The sequence below is a fragment of the Equus caballus genome, chromosome 11, assembly GCF_041296265.1.
Source record: "Equus caballus isolate H_3958 breed thoroughbred chromosome 11, TB-T2T, whole genome shotgun sequence".
Lineage (NCBI taxonomy): Eukaryota > Metazoa > Chordata > Mammalia > Perissodactyla > Equidae > Equus > Equus caballus.
The window spans coordinates 20,148,198-20,166,603 of NC_091694.1; the positions used below are offsets into that span (position 1 = coordinate 20,148,198).

At 51.8% G+C, this 18,406-nt stretch overlaps 2 protein-coding genes across 6 annotated transcripts; one reads left to right on the top strand and one right to left on the bottom strand.

Annotated features, from left to right (window-relative positions):
* Positions 1 to 969: 969 nt before the first annotated feature.
* Positions 970 to 8,701, top strand: VAT1 (vesicle amine transport 1). The gene is made up of 6 exons (XM_001496194.6): positions 970 to 1,959; positions 5,228 to 5,435; positions 5,836 to 6,006; positions 6,110 to 6,199; positions 6,770 to 7,011; positions 7,169 to 8,701. Exons 1-6 carry the CDS (start codon positions 1,321 to 1,323, stop codon positions 7,250 to 7,252), a joined length of 1,434 nt encoding a protein of 477 aa, XP_001496244.4. The 5' UTR covers positions 970 to 1,320; the 3' UTR covers positions 7,253 to 8,701.
* A 135-nt stretch (positions 8,702 to 8,836) lies between these two features.
* On the bottom strand, positions 8,837 to 18,014 carry IFI35 (interferon induced protein 35). Of its 5 annotated transcripts, none has more exons than XM_001492387.7 (7): positions 17,373 to 18,014; positions 10,614 to 10,712; positions 10,094 to 10,241; positions 9,916 to 10,022; positions 9,628 to 9,814; positions 9,426 to 9,532; positions 8,837 to 9,201 (listed from the first exon to the last, which is right to left on the bottom strand). In XM_001492387.7, the coding sequence occupies exons 1-7, from the start codon at positions 17,373 to 17,375 to the stop codon at positions 9,010 to 9,012; spliced, it is 843 nt and encodes a 280-aa protein (XP_001492437.3). In that variant the 5' UTR covers positions 17,376 to 18,014; the 3' UTR covers positions 8,837 to 9,009. The 5 variants fall into 5 exon arrangements, with proteins under 5 accessions (XP_001492437.3, XP_014595482.2, XP_005597421.2 ...); XM_014739996.3 differs by having other exon boundaries at positions 10,614 to 10,694; positions 17,373 to 17,569; XM_005597364.4 differs by having other exon boundaries at positions 8,837 to 9,196; positions 17,373 to 17,569.
* Positions 18,015 to 18,406: the final 392 nt, after the last annotated feature.

The window sequence follows — 18,406 nt, forward strand, 5'->3', positions numbered from 1 at the left end:
TGGTGTGAGCTTAGGAGATCCCGCTGGTTTGGGGATGGCTGAGCCGGGCTGATTTGACTGATTTGACATCTCTGGGGATGAGGACGGGGCAGAATTCGGGCGAAGTTCTGAGGGTTAGGGTGGAAACCCCACACGCGCGAGGCTCGGCCTTCTACGTGCCCACTCGTGCACGCCGGTGTGCTAGTGCGGACACGCGCGGGGGCAGCCATCCACTTTCTGAACAGGAGGGGGCGCGAGATGGTGGAGAAAGAAGGGAGAGCTTTTGGTTTGGTCTCCCTCCTTCAGTCTCACGTCCCGGCAGGGAGTCTTGGGGATATGAGGGTATGGACTCCAGCACACCCACCGGGACACGGTGACATCATGGCTTTCCGTCCCCATGGCAACAGACGGCCTAGTCTGGGGCTGTAGTGATTTAACGGCGAGCCTGGACTAGCAGGGAAGCGTGGATTGAGTTTCTCCAGTTAAACGCAGGGTGGAACGTTTTGGGGGAGCTGCGTCCTCTGGTGGATTCTTCGGGGAGACAGAGAAGGGGAGGAAGTAGAGGAAGATAGAACTGCCCAAAGTGACAGCGCAGCTGGAGCCAGAGACAAGCTCTAAAGTCACTTCAGGCTTGATCTGGAGTCTAACAATAATCAAACCACTGTTTTGCATTTGTATGGCATCTTTTACCTTTTAAAGACTTTACTTTTCCTTTTTCTCCCAACCCTCCCCCCACCCCGAACATAGACATGTATTTTCAGTTGTGGGTCCTTCTAGTTGTGGCATGTGGGACGCTTCCTCCGCATGGCCTGACGAGCTGTGCCATGTCCTGGTGCCATGTCCGCGCCCAGGATTCGAACTGGCGAAACCCTGGGTCGCCGAAGCAGAGCGCGCGAACTTAACCACTCGGCCGCGCGGTGGCCCCCGGCCCCTATCTTTTACCTTTTAAAAGGGCTTCTTTAAGTCGAGGATACTTGATTTAATTTTATCTTTACCCTGTAAAGATAACGAGAGCAAGCAACATCATCACCACTTTACAGACGGGATAATTGAGGTACGGAGCTTTAACAGAGTCAGATGTTAAGTTTTAAAGACTCGATCTCCCTGCTCCAAGTTTGCCACTGCAAGACCATCACGGAAGGGGTCACATATGGGTAGAGTCAGAGCCTGAGGAACAACCTGGTAGGGTTTCGGCCCACAGGTGGCCGACTCCCCAAATCTGATGTAAGCTCAGGTTTTGGGATCTTCCTTCAGACCGTCCCTTAACATATTTTTTTAACTAGCATAAGGCTTACTATGAATAAATAAGTAAATTAAATCGCGGTCTGCGTGACGCAAAGAATGCCCTCGCGTAGGTCCGTCCCGAGACTTTCGGGTCTCCACTTTTCGCGCTCCCGCGGCACCCGCACGGGGCCCTGGCCCTTTAAGTCCCCGCGCGAGGCCCCGCCTCCGGCCCGGCGCCCCGCCCCGCCCGCTGGGAGTCCGCCGCCGCCGCTCGGCCTGACGCGCGCCCCGCCTTCCCCAGCTGCGCACCCTCGGTCCAGCTGTGCGCGCACGTCGGGAGTCCCAGCCATGTCAGCCGAGAGAGAGGTAGCCGAAGCGGCCACCGTGGTGGCAGCGGCCGAGGCAGGAGCCGGAGAAGACGCCTCTTCGCAGCCTTCGAACGCTGAACCAGCCAGCGATGCCCAGCCGCCCGCGGTCTCCGAGGGGGCCGCGGCCGCGTCGCCGCCGCCGCTGCGCTGCCTGGTGCTCACCGGCTTCGGCGGCTACGACAAGGTGAAGCTGCAGAGCCGACCGGCTGCGCCCCCGGCCCCCGGGCCTGACCAGCTGACGCTGCGCGTCCGGGCCTGCGGGCTCAACTTCGCCGACCTGATGGCCCGGCAGGGGCTATACGACCGGCTGCCGCCGCTGCCCGTCACTCCGGGCATGGAGGGCGCGGGCGTCGTGATCGCCGTGGGCGAGGGAGTCACCGACCGCAAGGTGAGTGAGCGGGCCAGCGCAGGACCAGACGGGGAGAGGCTGCTCAGGCCGCGGGGCAGTGGGGCACGAGTGGGCGGGCGCAGGGGGGTGTGGCAGGGCGGGCGAAATTGGCACGAGCCCGGCTAGACGGGCATGGAAGGCGTGGGAGAAGAGCCTGTGGTCTGAGGCTTCTGGGGAACTGGATTTATATTTAAAGGTGGTGGTGGGAGGGTGAAGATAGAGTTATCTCCCCCTCCCCGACCATTTTTAATTGTGGCCGCCGCCCAGAAGCGGCGGTGGGGGGGAAAACAATAAGGCGCCCGCGCGCATGCGCACAATGCGGCGCCCCCCCCCCCCCCCAGCCCTACCCCGGTAAAACCACACCTGTACCCCTGCCCACCAATCACTCCCCGGGTAATTGTGGTCTGTGACCCTGAGTGACGATTAGTGCCTCTTTCCCCGAGGGAGCTGGAGCTATGTAGTCGGGGTTGGGCGGGGGCGCATGGCCAAGCCAGAGCCCTAGTCACATGCAGCCCCGTGGTCTGTGGGGGTGTGAGGCGCCGCTCTCAGAGCAGGACCGAGGAGACGAGGCACACCCATCATGGAGGAGAGAGAGCCTGCCACCCGCCCCTCACCCACCCCACCGGCCTTACACTACCGTCTGATCTTGGGGTGGAAGAGAGCGAGATTGGGTCCTTGGATCTTTGTCTTGGGCTCTCTGTCTCCCGTGACTGCAATATCTCCTCCTCCAGTGACTCAGCCAGCGGGCCACGACCCAGGGCTGCCTTTGGGAACGTTTGGGCGGAACGTACCTCTGCCCTCTTCGCAGAGGACTTTCAGAACCCCTGGCGCTGCCCATTTGGACTGGGGTAGGGGGTGTGGCACCGGGAGCAGGTTAGCCCAGCTCTGCCGGTCTCTTTCTCCTTTTCGTTTATCGTTAATCTTGGGCACAACCCCGGACACCAGAGAGTTCCAAGTGACCAACTTTTTGAGCGACCTGGGGTGAGGGCTTCCCACCTCGTTTGTTTAGGGGTTTCTTTTCAAATCAAGCCCCTGCAAGAGTCCCCTTAGACGCAGCCTTCCTCTTGCTGGTCCTGCCAGTCTCAGATCCCAGAGCTGGAATTCTTGGATTTATTGTACGTGAAAACATGTCCTCCTTAAAGGGCTTCTCCCTGGATCCAGCTCTGACCCCACCCTTTCCACTGGCTTCTAAATAATCCCACTCTTGAGAAGGTGCTAAGAGGAATTTTTTTTTTTCTTTTTTTGGTGGAGGAGTTGTAGTTCACATTACTGCTGAAGGCCACCCACCTAACCTCCCCTCCCCTCACTTTCCGCTTGGTAAATACAGGATATCCTGTCCAGAGCAAGAATCTGATGTAAGAGGCTGGATTCTGTGGGGAGAGCCCTCCCTCCCTCCTGATATCTGGGCTGCGGGGGGACCATGACCATGCCCTCTGGTGGGCTGAGGGGTGAGCATTAGCCCGGATAAGCGAGCCTTGTTCTGGGCCAGACCTGGAACTGGCCACAACCTGGACTGACCACTGTACTTTTCCCAGCTCTGCTGGGTTATTTCCAAGTCTGCTGGTACTGAGTCCTGGGGTGAAATGCTTCCGTTCCCCAGACCTCACCTCGGGCCAGTGCTTGTAGGGGAAGATCCCAGCCTGCCCTCAGTGCTCCTTATCAGTGGAGTGCGGGGGCTTGAGAACATGAAAAAGGAAGTGTGTTGGAGTCCCATCCCCCTTCCCCATGGATTCCCAAGTCTGGGTAACATACAGAATTCCCATCATTCCTGGCAGGGACCAAGACAGACCAGGATTGTCCTGGAACAGCACCCACACCTCCCTCTCCATGCTCTTCAGAGAGCTAGGAGAGACCTTCCTTTCTCCTGAGCCTGCCCCCTTTCCCGTGTCCTTCCGTTGACCCCAGTTGCTAAGCTGGAGGGAAAGGTTCTGTTTTCTTTGCCCACTTTCCCTCCTGCAAGGACGCTCTCGTGCAGGTGGCTGAGTCTGGGGGGGAATTGCCTTTTCCTCGTGTGTGGGACTGTGTGGCTCTCCTTGTTCATCACCTCTCCCCCATCTCTGGGTTAAGGTGTTTTCTGGGCCCCCAGAGCTGGCTCAAATGCTTCTCCTGAGGTGACAGCACCCAGCCCCAAATGCTCAGAGACCTTCCTCTTCATTTTGGTATGGCCCTCATCACATCCTGTCTTCTTCCTTCAGTTATTGGATTGGTGACCTCTCCTTGCTATTGGTGTTGTCATTATTGTAATTATTATTAGCTAACACTACTAAGTGCTTACTATGTGCCAGACATTGGGCTAAAAAATCACTGAATGATTTTTTTGCTACTTAATCCTCATAACTGCTCTATTTTACATAGGCAAACTGGGGCTCAAAAAGGTTAAATAATTTTTATTTGCCCAAGCTCACACTATCAGTAAACAGTGGAGCCTTTTTTTTTTTAATTCTTTTTTAAAGATTTTATTTTTCCTTTTTCTCCCCAAAGCCCCCCAGTACATAGTTGTGTATTTTTAGTTGTAGGTCCTTCTAGTTGTGGCATGTGGGATGCCGCCTCAGCATGGCTTGATGAGCGGTGCCATGTCTGTGCCCAGGATTCGAACTGGGCTGCCAAAGTGGAGCGCGTGAACTTAACCACTCAGCCATGGGGCCGGCCCCCTGGAGCCCATTTTTTAACCAAAGCAGTTTGATCTCTTCCACAGTACTTCACGCTGCCCTAACTGTAAGCTTCTTGCATTCAGAGATTTTACACAACAGTGAAGTGTAAGAGCTGTAAAATGGAGATAAGGATAGTATCTACCTCAAAGAGCTGATGCAGGGGCCGGCCCGGTGGCGCAGTGGTTAAGTTCGCACATCCCGCTTCTCGGCGGCCTGCGGTTCTCCGGTTCAGATCCCAGGTGTGGACATGGCACCGCTTGGCAAAAGCCATGCTGTGGTAGGCGTCCCACGTATAAAGTAGAGGAAGATGGGCATGGAGAGGAAGATGGGCATGGATGTTAACTCAGGGCTAATCTTCCTCAAAAAAAAAAAAAGAGCTGATGTAAAGATTAACAGAGCACTTTGTATAAAGCACTTATATTAGGGCCTAGCACTCAGTAAAGGTAAGTGGTTATTGTTTTTGATGATATTAATATTATTATTACAATGACTGCTGCTGCTGCTCTCTACTGCTACTTCATTGCTAGGAAGAGGGCCTTGTATGTAGTGGAAAGTTCTAAATCGCCATTGGGTGAATGAATGAGTGACTGAATGATGCTCTTCTTCCATTCTTCAAGGTAGGGGACCGGGTGATGGTGTTGATCCGGTCAGGCATGTGGCAGGAGGAGGTGACTGTGTCCTCTGCCCAGACCTTCCTGATGCCTGAGGCCATGACCTTTGAGGAAGCCGCTGCCTTGTTGGTCAATTACATCACAGCCTACATGGTCCTCTTTGACTTTGGCAACCTACGGCCTGGCCACAGCGTCTTAGTACACATGGCTGCAGGTGACAAGCCCTCTCCCTTTATCCCCCCTCCTTACCCCACCCAGATTTCCTTCCAGCCCTCTCCTTGCAGCCTGTCTGGACTGTTGTCATGGCAACACCAGGCTGCCGGGGCCTATGGCACCCAGAGGCCTCTGCAGTGTTGTTGCCTTGGTAACATTCAGGCACCAGGTCCAGTCTGGTGTGCTATCTACAGCAACGTGGCCTCGCCCAGCACCCCCTCCTTGCCAGCCACCCTCCCTCCAATTCTTAATCATGGACGTTGGACATGGGATGAGGGGAGAAAGCCTCAAAATGAGCCCAAACAAAATGAAAGTGATGGTCTGGGTCCTTGAGAGGCAAGAATGGAGAGTAGTGGCTGGGTGACTCCATATGCACTCTTTATGAAAATGTCTTGCTGCAGGGGGTGTGGGTATGGCTGCCGTGCAGCTGTGCCGCACAGTGGAGAATGTGACAGTGTTTGGAACAGCCTCGGCCAGCAAGCACGAGGTGCTGAAGGCGAATGGGGTCACACACCCCATCGACTACCACACTACTGACTACGCGGATGAGATCAAGAAGATCTCCCCCAAAGGTGCAGTCAGGGTATGGGAAGGGGTAGGATGGCACGGGACAGGGAAGGGGTCTCCAGATCTGTGGATTCAAATGCTGTTTCTGGTCCCCCTACTCTGTGACAGGAGTGGACATTGTCATGGATCCTCTGGGTGGATCAGATACTGCCAAGGGCTACAACCTCCTCAAACCCATGGGCAAAATGGTCACCTATGGTGAGTCACTGGGCCGGGGATGGAGGGGCGAGTGGGGCGAAGCAGCGTGGGTCTGAGGGGTGGGCTATAGGGGCCCAGAGCTTTGGAATGAAGAGGGAGCAGGGACTCAGGTATTCTGGAGGGAGCAGCGGGGTTAGGATGGTCCTGGCTATTGCATTCAGATGGCTGTTTCCTGGGCGCAGCTACTGGCATTCTCTCACAAATTTTCATGCGAGTCGTAGTAAATTCTGTGCCCTTTCTATGCTCCTGTTTGGGGATAATTCCTGATGCAAAATCAACCAGTTTGCCTTCCTCTGTCCTACCCTCCTGGGCTTCTTGGGCAAGCTGCATTTTCATTTAAAAAACAATTTCACTCAAAAAGTGAACAAATAAATAAAGATTAGAGCAATTTCTTAGTCAGCTGGAGTCCATCGGGGCCTGGTGGCCCACACTGGGTGGATTATCCTGGCACTCCCTGGTGCTTGTGTGGATAATGGTAACGGGCCCACAAGGGACAGACAGGCGCAGATCCAGACACATGGGGATGTGCCTGGCACCTGGATTCACAGGCCGTGACTCCTCGTCCCTCAGGAATGGCCAACTTGCTGACGGGCCCCAAGCGGAACCTGATGGCCCTGGCACGCACGTGGTGGAATCAGTTCAGCGTGACAGCTCTGCAGCTGCTGCCGGCCAACCGAGCTGTGTGCGGCTTCCACCTGGGCTACCTGGAGGGTGAGGTGGAGCTGGTCAAGGGTGTGGTGGCCCGCCTCCTGGCTCTCTACAACGAGGGCCGCATCAAACCCCACATTGACTCCGTGTGGCCCTTCGAGAAGGTGAGTGTGATGGCTCTGCAGGGAGGGCCTGGGCAGAACCCCTGAAGCCTGGGGTCTCAGAGGTAGGATTCATGGGAAGAGGAGGGCTCACTCCTTTAGCCTGGCTCTTTGGAGGGGCCGGATGGCACTGGGAGCAGGGTCTTGTCTTCCTCTCCAGGTGGCGGATGCCATGAGGCAGATACAGGAGAAGAAGAATGTGGGCAAAGTCATCCTGGTGCCTGGACCAGAGAAGGAGAACTAGGGTGGGGGCTGGGAGACCTCAGACCCAGGAAGAGAGAAGCTGGGAAGCCACGTTCTGTTGGCCCCCAGTCTCTCGCATTTCATCCTCTGTCATAATGCTCTGCCCTCTCTCCCCACGAGGTCTCCGTGGTGATGACCTCTCCCCTGCCCTGTTCTTTCTCTTTAGTCAGGGCTGCCCCCTCCCTTCCACCTGCCCTCTGAAGAGGTTGGGAAGTGACCACTTGGATGTCTGGGCCCTGCCAAGGGGAGAGGGAGGGTCAGAGTGAGGCTGGCTGCTTCCTGCCCCCACCCTTTCCCCGGGCCTGCTGTGCTGCTTTTGTGCCAAGGTCAGCCAATCCCTTCCCGTCCTATTCTGTGTGCTTCCGCCTCTGCCTCATCTCTCCTCCTGCCCTTGCCCCACCACCTCCCCAAAGAATTGAAATGTCAGCTCAGGATGTGGGGCCAATTTGTGTGAGTCCAGCATGTCCGTGTCTCGCCCTAGTGTCCCTTCAACCTGGGCTAACCAGCGCCCACCTCTGAACTCTGTTGCCTCATTGCTTGGCCTCGTCCTCCATCCCTAGATTCTTAAGCACAACTGGGCTTCTTCCACCTCCAGGTTTTCTGCCACTCCTAGCCAAGGTTGCCTCTTAGAACAAGGGCAGGAATCAGACCTTCTCTGCTAGGTCACGGCCCTGTGGGAGGGACACGAAGCCCCCCTACCCTTCACTGAGTTCTCTGAATTTGTTCTCAGTGCCTTAGCAATGGAAAACCTGTGCTTGTATATGTGTGGGGGGGAGTCTCTGTCTCGGACCTCCTTCTCCACCCCTGTACTCCCCAGTGCCTTCCTTGTTCTGGTGGAGCTGGGATTTTGCTCCCCCCCCAGTCCCACAACACTGCCAAAAATCTTTGTGTGTGCCAGTGGGTGGGGGGCCAGCCCTAGCCTCCCGGGGTCTGTGCTATGTCCTGTCCCTGGGGCTGTCATTTCTCTATGGTGGCTGAGGAGAAAGAGGCTGGGAAGCTTTCTCAGCCTTGCAGATAAGTGTGGCATTTACCAGCTAGAGCTCTGAGAGGCAATGCTGTCTGTTTCTTGTTCTGGGACCAAAGTAAAAATCAAAGCACATTCCCCATGTAGTCAGGGGAGGCCCACTGCCTTCTCAGAGCAGGGAGGCAGCTTTTCAAACTCGGCCCTGAACTTTGTTTACATGGGTGGGGAGATGGAGCAGGGGAGTCAACGGGGTAGAGTAGGACCTGGGCCACTGGAACCAAAGTGGGGACTTCCTAGGGTAGGGGTGTAACTCCCTCTGCTCTCTGAGCTAGAATTAGGGAGGGTTATTGCCATTGTCAGTGGGAGGTGCGGGAGGGGCTCATCTTCATGAGGCCTACCCAAGTGAAATGCGATTTCTGCTTTTGTGTACCCCACCCCATTACCGAAGCTGCCTTTGTGTTTGTGTCAATAAAAAGCCAAACCCTGGGTCCTGGATGTTGCCTCTGAGAGTGGAGGGGAAAGTGAGCTCATGGAAGGACAGTGCTGATAGTGGAAGGGTAAGGTTTCTTCTCTCCCCCAAGCCTTCCGTGCCCAAATCAAGTTTGCTTTCACGGACTGAAATGAGGAAGAAGATCATGCCAAGCAGGCACTTTTACTGTTCCTGGGCAGCGTTTCACAATTCATTATCCCTGCCCGCTGTTGACCAGCACAGTCTCTCTCGTACACGTGCACCCAACCCCAGCCCAGTTTGAGAACCTTGGCAGAGGGGTGGGGGTGTTGAGAAGGGTAGGCTCCTAGCCCGACTCAGCAGTGAAGACCGCCAGGCCCCGCTGTCCCTGGGGCACAACTGTCAGGGCCTCTACCTCTCCACCCCCGCGGGTGGGCTTCTGGAAGTGAATCTCCAGGATATCATGCAGCTCCGGGCCATCCAGGACATCAGGAATGTTGAGCACCAGCACCGACTGGGGCACTGGCTGGGACCTGATCTAGAAAAGGAGCCGGGAGATGGGCAAAGGCTGATGAGAGTCAGGCTAGGGGCAAAGGTTGGGGCAGGCAGTGCCTTTTGGAGCAAGGGAGGGGGCAGGAGGCTTGGAGAGGCTGGCAGCACATAGGTCAGTGGGGTTTGGGGGCTCCAGTCCTTCCTTGGGCAAGTGTCTGGCAGGTAGGCAGGTTACCTGGCCCAGCCTCCATTCTCCACCTTCCCACTTACCTCAGCCTTCTGGATCTCCCCACTCACGTAGGGAGAGACTCTCAGAGGGAACTGTTGCCGACCCAGTGGCACTGTGAACTGGCCAATCTGGCACAGGCGCTGGGCCACTGTGGGGACAGGGAGGGGTATACCTTTAGCATCAAGGGCTCTCCTCTCCCGGGGCCTGATGCATCTGCTCTCATCTCCCTGGCAAGGCCCTTACCTCCGTCCCTAGTGAAGCCCAGCACGACACCCCCTTGCAGCAGTTCCCGAGTCTCCACGTCACCACCCCCGTTCCTGGTCTTGCCAAAGAAGATTTCCAGCTTGTCTAGCAGCTCCTCCTCACTCAGCTTGAGACTGGTAGGAAACCCGCTGACCAGCACTTTCCTGTCACTCATCTGGCTGGACACCTAGAAGGAGACAGGAAGGAGTGGTCCCAGGCACAGCCCCACTCTCCCACACCCAGATGCATGGTGCCCCTGCATGTCCTGGGACCCCGCCATTCTGTCACCTGGATAGTGGTCACCATGGGCAGCTCCAAGGGCTGGACCTGCACTGGCAGCCGGCACTCTTCCATGTGGACCTTATGCTCCTTTTGTCGTACCAACTGCTGGGCCACTGCGTATGGGCAGCAGGTCAGTACTGGGAAGCCTCGCAGCCTCCCTCCCAAGGCTTCCCCAAGAGCTCACCCTTGGGGTCATCAAAGGTGACCAGAGCAGAGCCTCCAGGCAGAGGGTAGCAGATCCGCAGGTTGGAAACCAAAGTCTTGGGCACTTTCCTGCCCTGCTGAGTGTGTCCTCGGAACACCAGGGGGATCTCCGGCACTGGGAGTGGGACCTGGAGGTGGGTGGGGAGGTTGATGCAGCCTTTGAGGGTGGGAGAGTCCTCCGCTCCCTCCCAGGAGGAAAGTGTCTCCAGTTCCATATGATTGATACCGAGTGCCAGGGATGAATACATTTATGGAAAGAAGAACTGGATAAATGAGTGGATGAACACAGGTCAAGTCTGTACTGGCACTTGACATACAAGATCTTGGTTTGTCCTTAGCCAAGCCTGCGAGGTAGGCAGCTCCACTTTACAGATGAGAAAACAGGTTCAAAGAGTTCAAATAACATACTCAAAGCCACACAACAAGGAAGTGGCAGAGACAGGAGGGAAACTAAGAATTCCTCGCCTTTCTACCAGGCCACATCCCCTCTCCCAGCTTACCTTGATTTGCGGGAAGTCCCTGTGCTCCTGTCTGACCCGCTTCAGCTCCTGCAGCCTCATCTTTAGTCTGGCCTGCTCCTCCTGAAGGGCACGGAGAGCCTATTAAAGCAGAGGGGAACAACTAGATACCCACTTGCCTTTCCAGAGAATGAACGAGCCCAGGGGAAGGGGGTCTCTATTCTGGACTCTCCAGGAGCAGAGTTGATGTTCAGCCCAAGAACAACCCAGTCTCTTTCCTTTTCCCTCGGCTGGTCCTGGCCCACTCTACTCAGATGGCTGCCCTCATCTCCGTCACTCTTGAAAGGGCAGGAGCCTTTGCAGCAGCCATGGCTGGTTCATTACCGGAGACCTAGAGTTTAACAAACACTGATTGAGCTCCTGCTACGAAGTGCTAGGCACTGACAAGTGGCAGGCAAGGGTCCAGTCCTCAGGCCTGCACAAAACTACCCAAGACAGAGCATAACTCACATGACTGATTGTGGAGGACATTAGAGTTTGGAGGGACAGTCCCACAGGGGTTAAAATAACCAGGGAGGCCTCCAGTAGGAATAGTAGCTTGGAGTTGCAAAATGTCACCATTACATTAGTAATCACTTACTGTTTGTCAGGCACTGTGCTAAGCCCTTTAGATGAATTATATCACTCAGTTCTTGCAACAGCTCTAGGAGATACGTACCCTCTTATTCTTTTTTTTTTTTTTTTTAGAGATTGGCACATGAGCCAACATCTGTTGCCGATCTTCTTTTTGTTTTCTTCTTCTTCTCCCCCAAACCCCCAGTACATAGTTGTATACTCTAGTTGCAGGTCCTTCTGGTTGTGCTATGTGGGACACCACCTCAGCATGGCCCGATGAGCGGTGCCAGTTCCATTCCCAGGATCCGAACCAGTGAGATCCTGGACTGCCAAAGTGGAGTGCACAAACTTAACCACTTGGCCATAGGGCCAGGCCCCCCCTCTTATTCTTATTTTTCATATGAGGAAGCTCAGAGACATTAAGTGACTTGCCCGAAGTCATTCAGCCCTAGACAGTCTGACTGTAGCCTGGTAATCTGGGCTTTATAGAGAAGAAATCAAGCCCAGAGTAAGGGAATAATTTACCCCACATCTCCCAGCTTGTCCCTTGACTGCGCCAAGCAGCCTTTCAGGCTGAGTGTGATCTGGAGCAGATCCAGAGAGAGAGAGCTGAAAACAGGGGCAGAGAATGACACCAGGGATACGAATAAATGCACCTTTGTGGGATGCAGCAGACGTTAGCTGGCGGAGTTAACCCCGTGGCTGGGAAGCCTGATAAATAAGGTCAGCTCAGAGAAGTGTGACTCACTTGGGAAGAAGGGACTCTGTCCTGGTTAGCTCTGTATCCCCAGGGTTCAGCAGAGTCCCTGGCACAAAACAGGCATTCAGTAAATGTGTGTTGAATGAAGGAGTGAAGTGAATGAATGACAGAATGGGAGCATATTACAGAGGGCATTGAAGAAATTCAGTGTGAGTTTGCTCTATTTTAAACAGAGGAAAACCAGGGCTTGACCAAATAATGCTGGTTTCTGAGTAGTGAGAAAGCTACCTCGTTCTTGTATTTCTGTAAACAAGGAGTTGCAAACTCAGTACCCCTAAGGGCCTGTTCGATGATGTCAGTGAGTCAAGGGAGCCAGTGCAGAATGATGGGGACTCTGATAAACTGGAGAGAGCATGTCCCCACTAAAGTGGCAACCTCTTCTCAGCCCTAACCAAGTTTCTACATGAGAATGTGGTTCCAGTATCCTATATCTTCCCATTTTTAAGGGAAATCAGAAATCTGGATTTTTCTTTGAAAAAGATGACTCAATTTAAAAAATATATTAAAAATGAAATATATTTTCGGGCTGGATTCAGTCCTGTCCGTCCTCTTTTTACTTCTGCTTTAAGTCTTGATCTAATTATACATAACTGTTTGAAAATCTAGTCATTGGCAATGCTATTTAATAAACAGCTTAATACAAATAAATAATAGTTTCACAAAGAGAGTTTTTCAAAGAACCATTCAAGCAGGGGAGTTTGGATTTGACGTCAGTAGGAAACGGGGAACTAGTGAAGATTTATGAAAGGGGGAGTGAAATGATGGATGTGGGTTTAAAATCTTGGGGCCGGCCGGGTGGCATAGTGGTTAAGTTTGCATGCTCCACTTGGGCAGCCCTGGGGTTCACAGGTTTGGATCCCAGGCACAGACCCACACACCACTCATCAAGCCATGCTGTGGTGGTGTCCCACATATAAAAGCGGAAGACTGGCACAGATGTTAGCTCAGTGACAATCATCCTCAAGCAAAAAGAGGAAGATTGGCAACAGATGTTAGCTCAGGGCTAATCTTCCTCACCAGAAAAAATAAATAAATAAAGAGGTCAATCTGGCAATGATGGCAGGATGAACTGGAGCAGTGGGAATGGTGGCATGAGGAAAACAATCCCAGACTCCAAGGTTCTAGTTCCCACCAATGTGACAGGAGCTGACCTGGGCCTCTGGCTGCTGGCATGTGCGCATGAGCACAGGTCGTGAGGAAAAGCCCCAGACTCTGTGGATGTTTGTGTTAAGGAGACAAGGGGAACAAAGTGGAGAGATGATGCCAAGGCTGGAGATCTGGGTGTTCCAGGGTCTGGTATAATGCCATTGACCCATCAGGCAAGGGGAGAGAGCCAGTGGTCACTGAGGGCCTGTGAAGTGCCAGGCACAGTTGGACTCCATCTCATTTCAGTATCACAAAACTCCCTCCTGTCTCCAACTCCCAACTGAAACTTCTCTCTTATAGGATCCTCTTAAGGACAACACAGGCTGATTGTAGTCACTTACAGGAATTCAACTATACACGCTATTTATTTACATAACGTTTTAACATGTCTCTAAAGGCAAGCCAATGGCTATCTGGTACTCAAGTGAAAAAAATTGTGATTCCTTCTACATTGAACTCATTGAGAGACTGTAGATTCCGGACACTTTAGGGGTGAGTTAATGATTTAAGGTTAATTTTGACTACATACATTCTTCTGCCTTACTTGCCAAGTTCAGAACCCAACCATAAGATAAAATTTCATGCTATCTGTGCTCATCAGAGGAGCACTGGGAGGCAGTTGAACATACTGGTTAAGAGCACAAACTCTGGAGCCAGCCCTGCTGACCTAGCTGTTAAAGTTGGTGTGCTCCACTTTGGTAGCCCAGGTTTTTTCCCAGGGGTGCAGAACCTCACCATTCATCTGTCAGTAGCTATGTTGTGGCAGCGGCTCACATAGAAGAACCAAAAGAACTTACAACTATACACAACTATGTACTGGGGGCTTGGGGGGGAAAAAGGAGAGGGGAAAAAAAAAAGGAGGACGATTGGCAACAGATGTTAGCTTAGGGCAAATCTTCCCCTGCAAAATAAAAAAAGCACAAACTCTGGGGCCAAACCTCCAAGGCTTACATGCAGCTCCTCTTGCTACTGCAAGACAATGGGCAAGTTATTTAACTCTCTGTGCCTTGGTTTCCTCATCTGTAAAATGGGCATAATAGTGATTTCCACCTATGTGTAATTTTGTTTGGAACAGTGGTGCCTGGCTCCTAATAAGTGCTATGTTAAATATTTTCTATTTTAATAATCTCCATTTTATAGATGAGGAACCCGAGGTTTGTCAAAGTTAACTAATGGGCCAAGGTAAGTGAAACCCAAGGCCACTGAAGACACAAAGGGTCAGGGACAGGACTTGGTGGACAGAACTCTGGGTTAGAGCAGCACGTGGTCATGGTCAAAGCCAAGAGGATGGAAGAGCTCCTTGAGGGACAGAGCCTTAAAAATCTAATCTTTGAAGATACCTAGTAAGGCTCAGGAGAGACAAAGGAATGCAGAGGAGAAAAAGGAGGCATGGCCAGGGGTAAGCAGGGCCAGGGCTAGGACTGGGTAGTGTCGGAGACACAGAGGAGGGGGAAGGATGAAATGGAGCTGCAAGAAAAAGAGGGCTACAAGAAGTCCACTGGCTCACTGCTCTCGCTTACTCATTCACTCAATCAACAATTAGCAACTGAGCATCTATCATGTGCCGGGCTCTGGGGACACAGCAATGGACAAAACAGACAAAATTTCCTTGTGGAGTTTACCTTCTAGGGGATGAGCCAGACAATAAACAGAGTAAGTAAAATCTACAGTATGTTAGTGATAAGTGTTATGGATAAAAACAAAGTGGGAAAGGGAGAACAGAGAATTTTGGAATACAGTTTTAAATGTGGTGATCAGAGTGGGCCTCGCTGAGATGATATTTGATCATATACTTGAAGGAGAAGAAGGAGCAAGCCACGTGTACATGTAGGGGAAAGTTCTATGCAGAGGGAATAGCAAGCGCAAATGCCCTGTGGTAGGAGTTTGTCAGGTGTATTTGAGAAAAAGCAAGGAGGCCAATGTGGTTGGAGCAGAGGGAGTGAGGGGAGAGTGACTGGAGGTGAAGTCGCAGAGGAAACTGGGTCTGATCATGCAGGGCCTTTGAGAGGACGTGAGGTGGAAAGCCATACGCAGGCTTAAATGTTAACAGGATTACTTGGTTGTTGTGTGAATAGACTGATGTGGGGAAAGGGCACAAGCAGGAGACCACTTAGGAGGCTTTGACAGTGTCCAGGTGATCAATGTTGGTGGCTTGGACCAGGTAGTAGCAGAGGAGGTGGTGAGGAGCAGTCAAATCTAGATTGATTGAAGTTGCTGATGGATCAGAAATAGAGTATGGAAGACAGAGAGGAGTCTGAGATGACTCTAAGCTTTTTGGCCTGAGTAAATGGAGGGGAAAGGAGCCATTCGCTGAGATGGGGAAGACTGTGGGTGGAAGAGATTTGGGGCAAGAAATTAGGCATTTATTTTGAACATGTTAGGTATGAAGTCCCTATCTGACATCCCAGTTAGAGACAGAGTGGTAGTTGCCTCTACCGATCTAACATTCAGGGACGAGGTCCGGGCCTGGAAGATAAATTTGGGAATTATCCATGCAGAAGAGATAAAGTCATAAAACTAAAAGGAATCACAAAAAAGTCACAAAACTAAATGAGATCAATAAGGGAGTGGGTATGGAGAGAGAGAGAGGTCCAAGGGCTGATTTCTGGGACATCCAACACTAAGAGGTCAGGGAACATGGAAGCAGCAGCCAAGGAGAATGCAGAGTGGCTAGTGAACCTGGAGGAGAGAAGGAGTGTGAACGCATTTCAAGGAGGGGGACCCAGCAGCTGTGCCAAATGCTGCTAACAGGCCCACTAAGATAAGGAATGAGAATTACCACTGAGACTGAGCAACAAAGTCCTCCTTATCATAAGGAAATGGTCAGAAGTTGATATACAAAGATTATTATTGTGGCTTTGTTTACAACAGAGACAAGAAATCTACATGTCCAACAAGAGAACAGCTAAATACATAGAAAATATTAGGTAGCAATTAAAGGACATTATTGAAGAACATTTAACGACATGGAGATGTGCTCATAAGCCAAAAAGGCACATTATAAAAGTGTATATAAAGTATGATCCCTATTCTGTTGATTTAAAAAGTTTTAATTCCTAAGGATATTTATTAATGCATTAAAAAACTGGGAAGATAGCTGCCAAAATGTTATTAATAGAGGTTGTCTCTCAATAATGAATTTAGTGTGCTTTGAAAAAATAGCTTCCTGAACCCACCTTCCTTCCTTCCTTCCTTCCTTTCTTCCTAATGTGTAAAGGCCCTGTAGGGGAGCAGTTTCAACAGAGAAGTAGGAGTGAGGTGGGCAGTGAATCAAGATAACCCTGGAGAACTGGGGTTCTGAAAAGGTTGGTAATAATATCAGGAACAAATATTACTGTGTGCTTAGTATGTGCCAAGCAGTGAGCTAAATTTTTACTGTATTCATTTATGGATTATGTAGTTTAATTCTTGCAGGTTTAAGTATCCTTCTGAGGCAGCGTTATCATCATCCCCATCTTACAGATAAGGGAATGGAGCTCTGACGTTAATCTTTAGAGGCTCATAAGTTGCCCAGGGCCACACAATTGGAGGAACCAGGATTTGGAACCAGGCAGGTTGGCTCTAGAGCCCGTGGTCTTTCTTACTGCATTTGAGGGGCAAATGAAAAATTTCCAACTGAGAAATCGAGAGGGGATGAGATTCCTTCATTCAACAGTTGTTTATTGAGTGCCTACTGCATGCCAGGCACAGTGCGAGGCAGTGGGGATCAATGGTAAACAGGCTGAATGGGGGACAGTCGTCCCTGGGCTTGGTCTAGCATGAGTAGGGGCGTTCACACATCAGGAACGGATGACGGCAGACAGGGGGAAGGTTAGCTCTTAGAGGAGCACTTCTTCCTCTGACCCTGAAGGGGGCCAACGTTCAGTTGAGATGGAAATATAAGGAGGGGGAGAATTTGTTTGGGAATATCGCAGGAGATAAAGCACACGTGTTAGCAATTCTTAAACTTTTAGAATTGTCATTAGAGCACTTCTTAAGCTTTTTGGGTCACCAAACCCTTTGAGTATCTAATGAAAACTATGGATTCTCTCTCCAGAAAAATGCACATTCACACCAGAATTCACCAGCTCCTGAGGTGCAGGTTATAGAATTGCTTTTGAGGCGATGGGTTAGGGGCCACACTCCACTGGGGAGAGGTAGTCTCAGCCGTGTCTCTCTCCAGACCTTCAGCAGGTCTGAGTTGGGCCGGCACAGGCTTGGCCACCAGGCCCTGAGACACCTGCAGACTCCCAGGCAAGGAGTGCTCCTCTGCCTCTCCCCACCGACCCTTCCTCACTTACCATGGGTCTGTGGTCCCGTCGGCAATAGGTGAGGCTTCAGAGCAGGGCAAAAGTGGGAGTCTACGGCAACTCAACTCTTGCTTGTGCCTTCTGAGCAGCTTTGGTCTCCCCTAGCCGGGCCTGAAATATGTTTCTGAAGGTTTGCCTGCAGGCTCTTTGCCTTCACTTTCATTTCAGGGAAATCCCTGCCCTTCCGTGACCACGTGACCACGTGACCACATGCCCCCAGCAGGTTTCCCCACCCCTGGGAGGAGTCTCCCTGATCTTTGAAGTTCTAGGACTACACCCAGCTACAAGGTCTCAGGGGAAGCTACTCCACAAGCAACTGCAAACTAAACACTGGTCCCAACCAACCACTGGATCCCAGCACAAGCCTATTGCTAGCATTTGCTTGCTTTGTTAATATATCCCCCAGAGCCTAGAATGATGCTGGGCACACGCCGACTTAATAATTGAATGAGGGGCTGGCCCCGTGGCCGAGTGGTTAAGTTCCCGCGCTCTGCTGCAGGCGGCCCAGTGTTTCATTGGTTCGAATCCGGGGCGCGGACATGACACTGCTCATCAAACCACGCTGAGGCAGCGTCCCACATGCCACAACTAGAAGGACCCACAACGAAGAATATACAACTATGTACTGGGGGGCTTTGGGGAGAAAAAGGAAAAAAAAATAAAAATAATTGAATGAGGAAATGCAACCAGGACAGATAAAGCCCCTCCAAGTTCACAAGGCTGCAGTAACTAACTACAATTTATTGAGAGCTATGCTACGTGCCCAATACTGGTTCTACTTTACACAAATTAACTCCATCTTCAAGACAATCTCACAAAGTTGTTTCTATTTCCCCCATTTTACAAATTAGATTCTAAACTCCTGAGGCACTTTGGTGTAGGAATTTGCCCAAGGTCACATTGCTAAGTAAAGCATGTATCCAAACCGGGCTGGAACTGTTATTTGAACTTGGGCCCTGAGGCAGAGTGGAACTTGCTCAATCTTCAGAGGAAGGTTTAAATTCAGTTCCATTTGTGACTGAGTA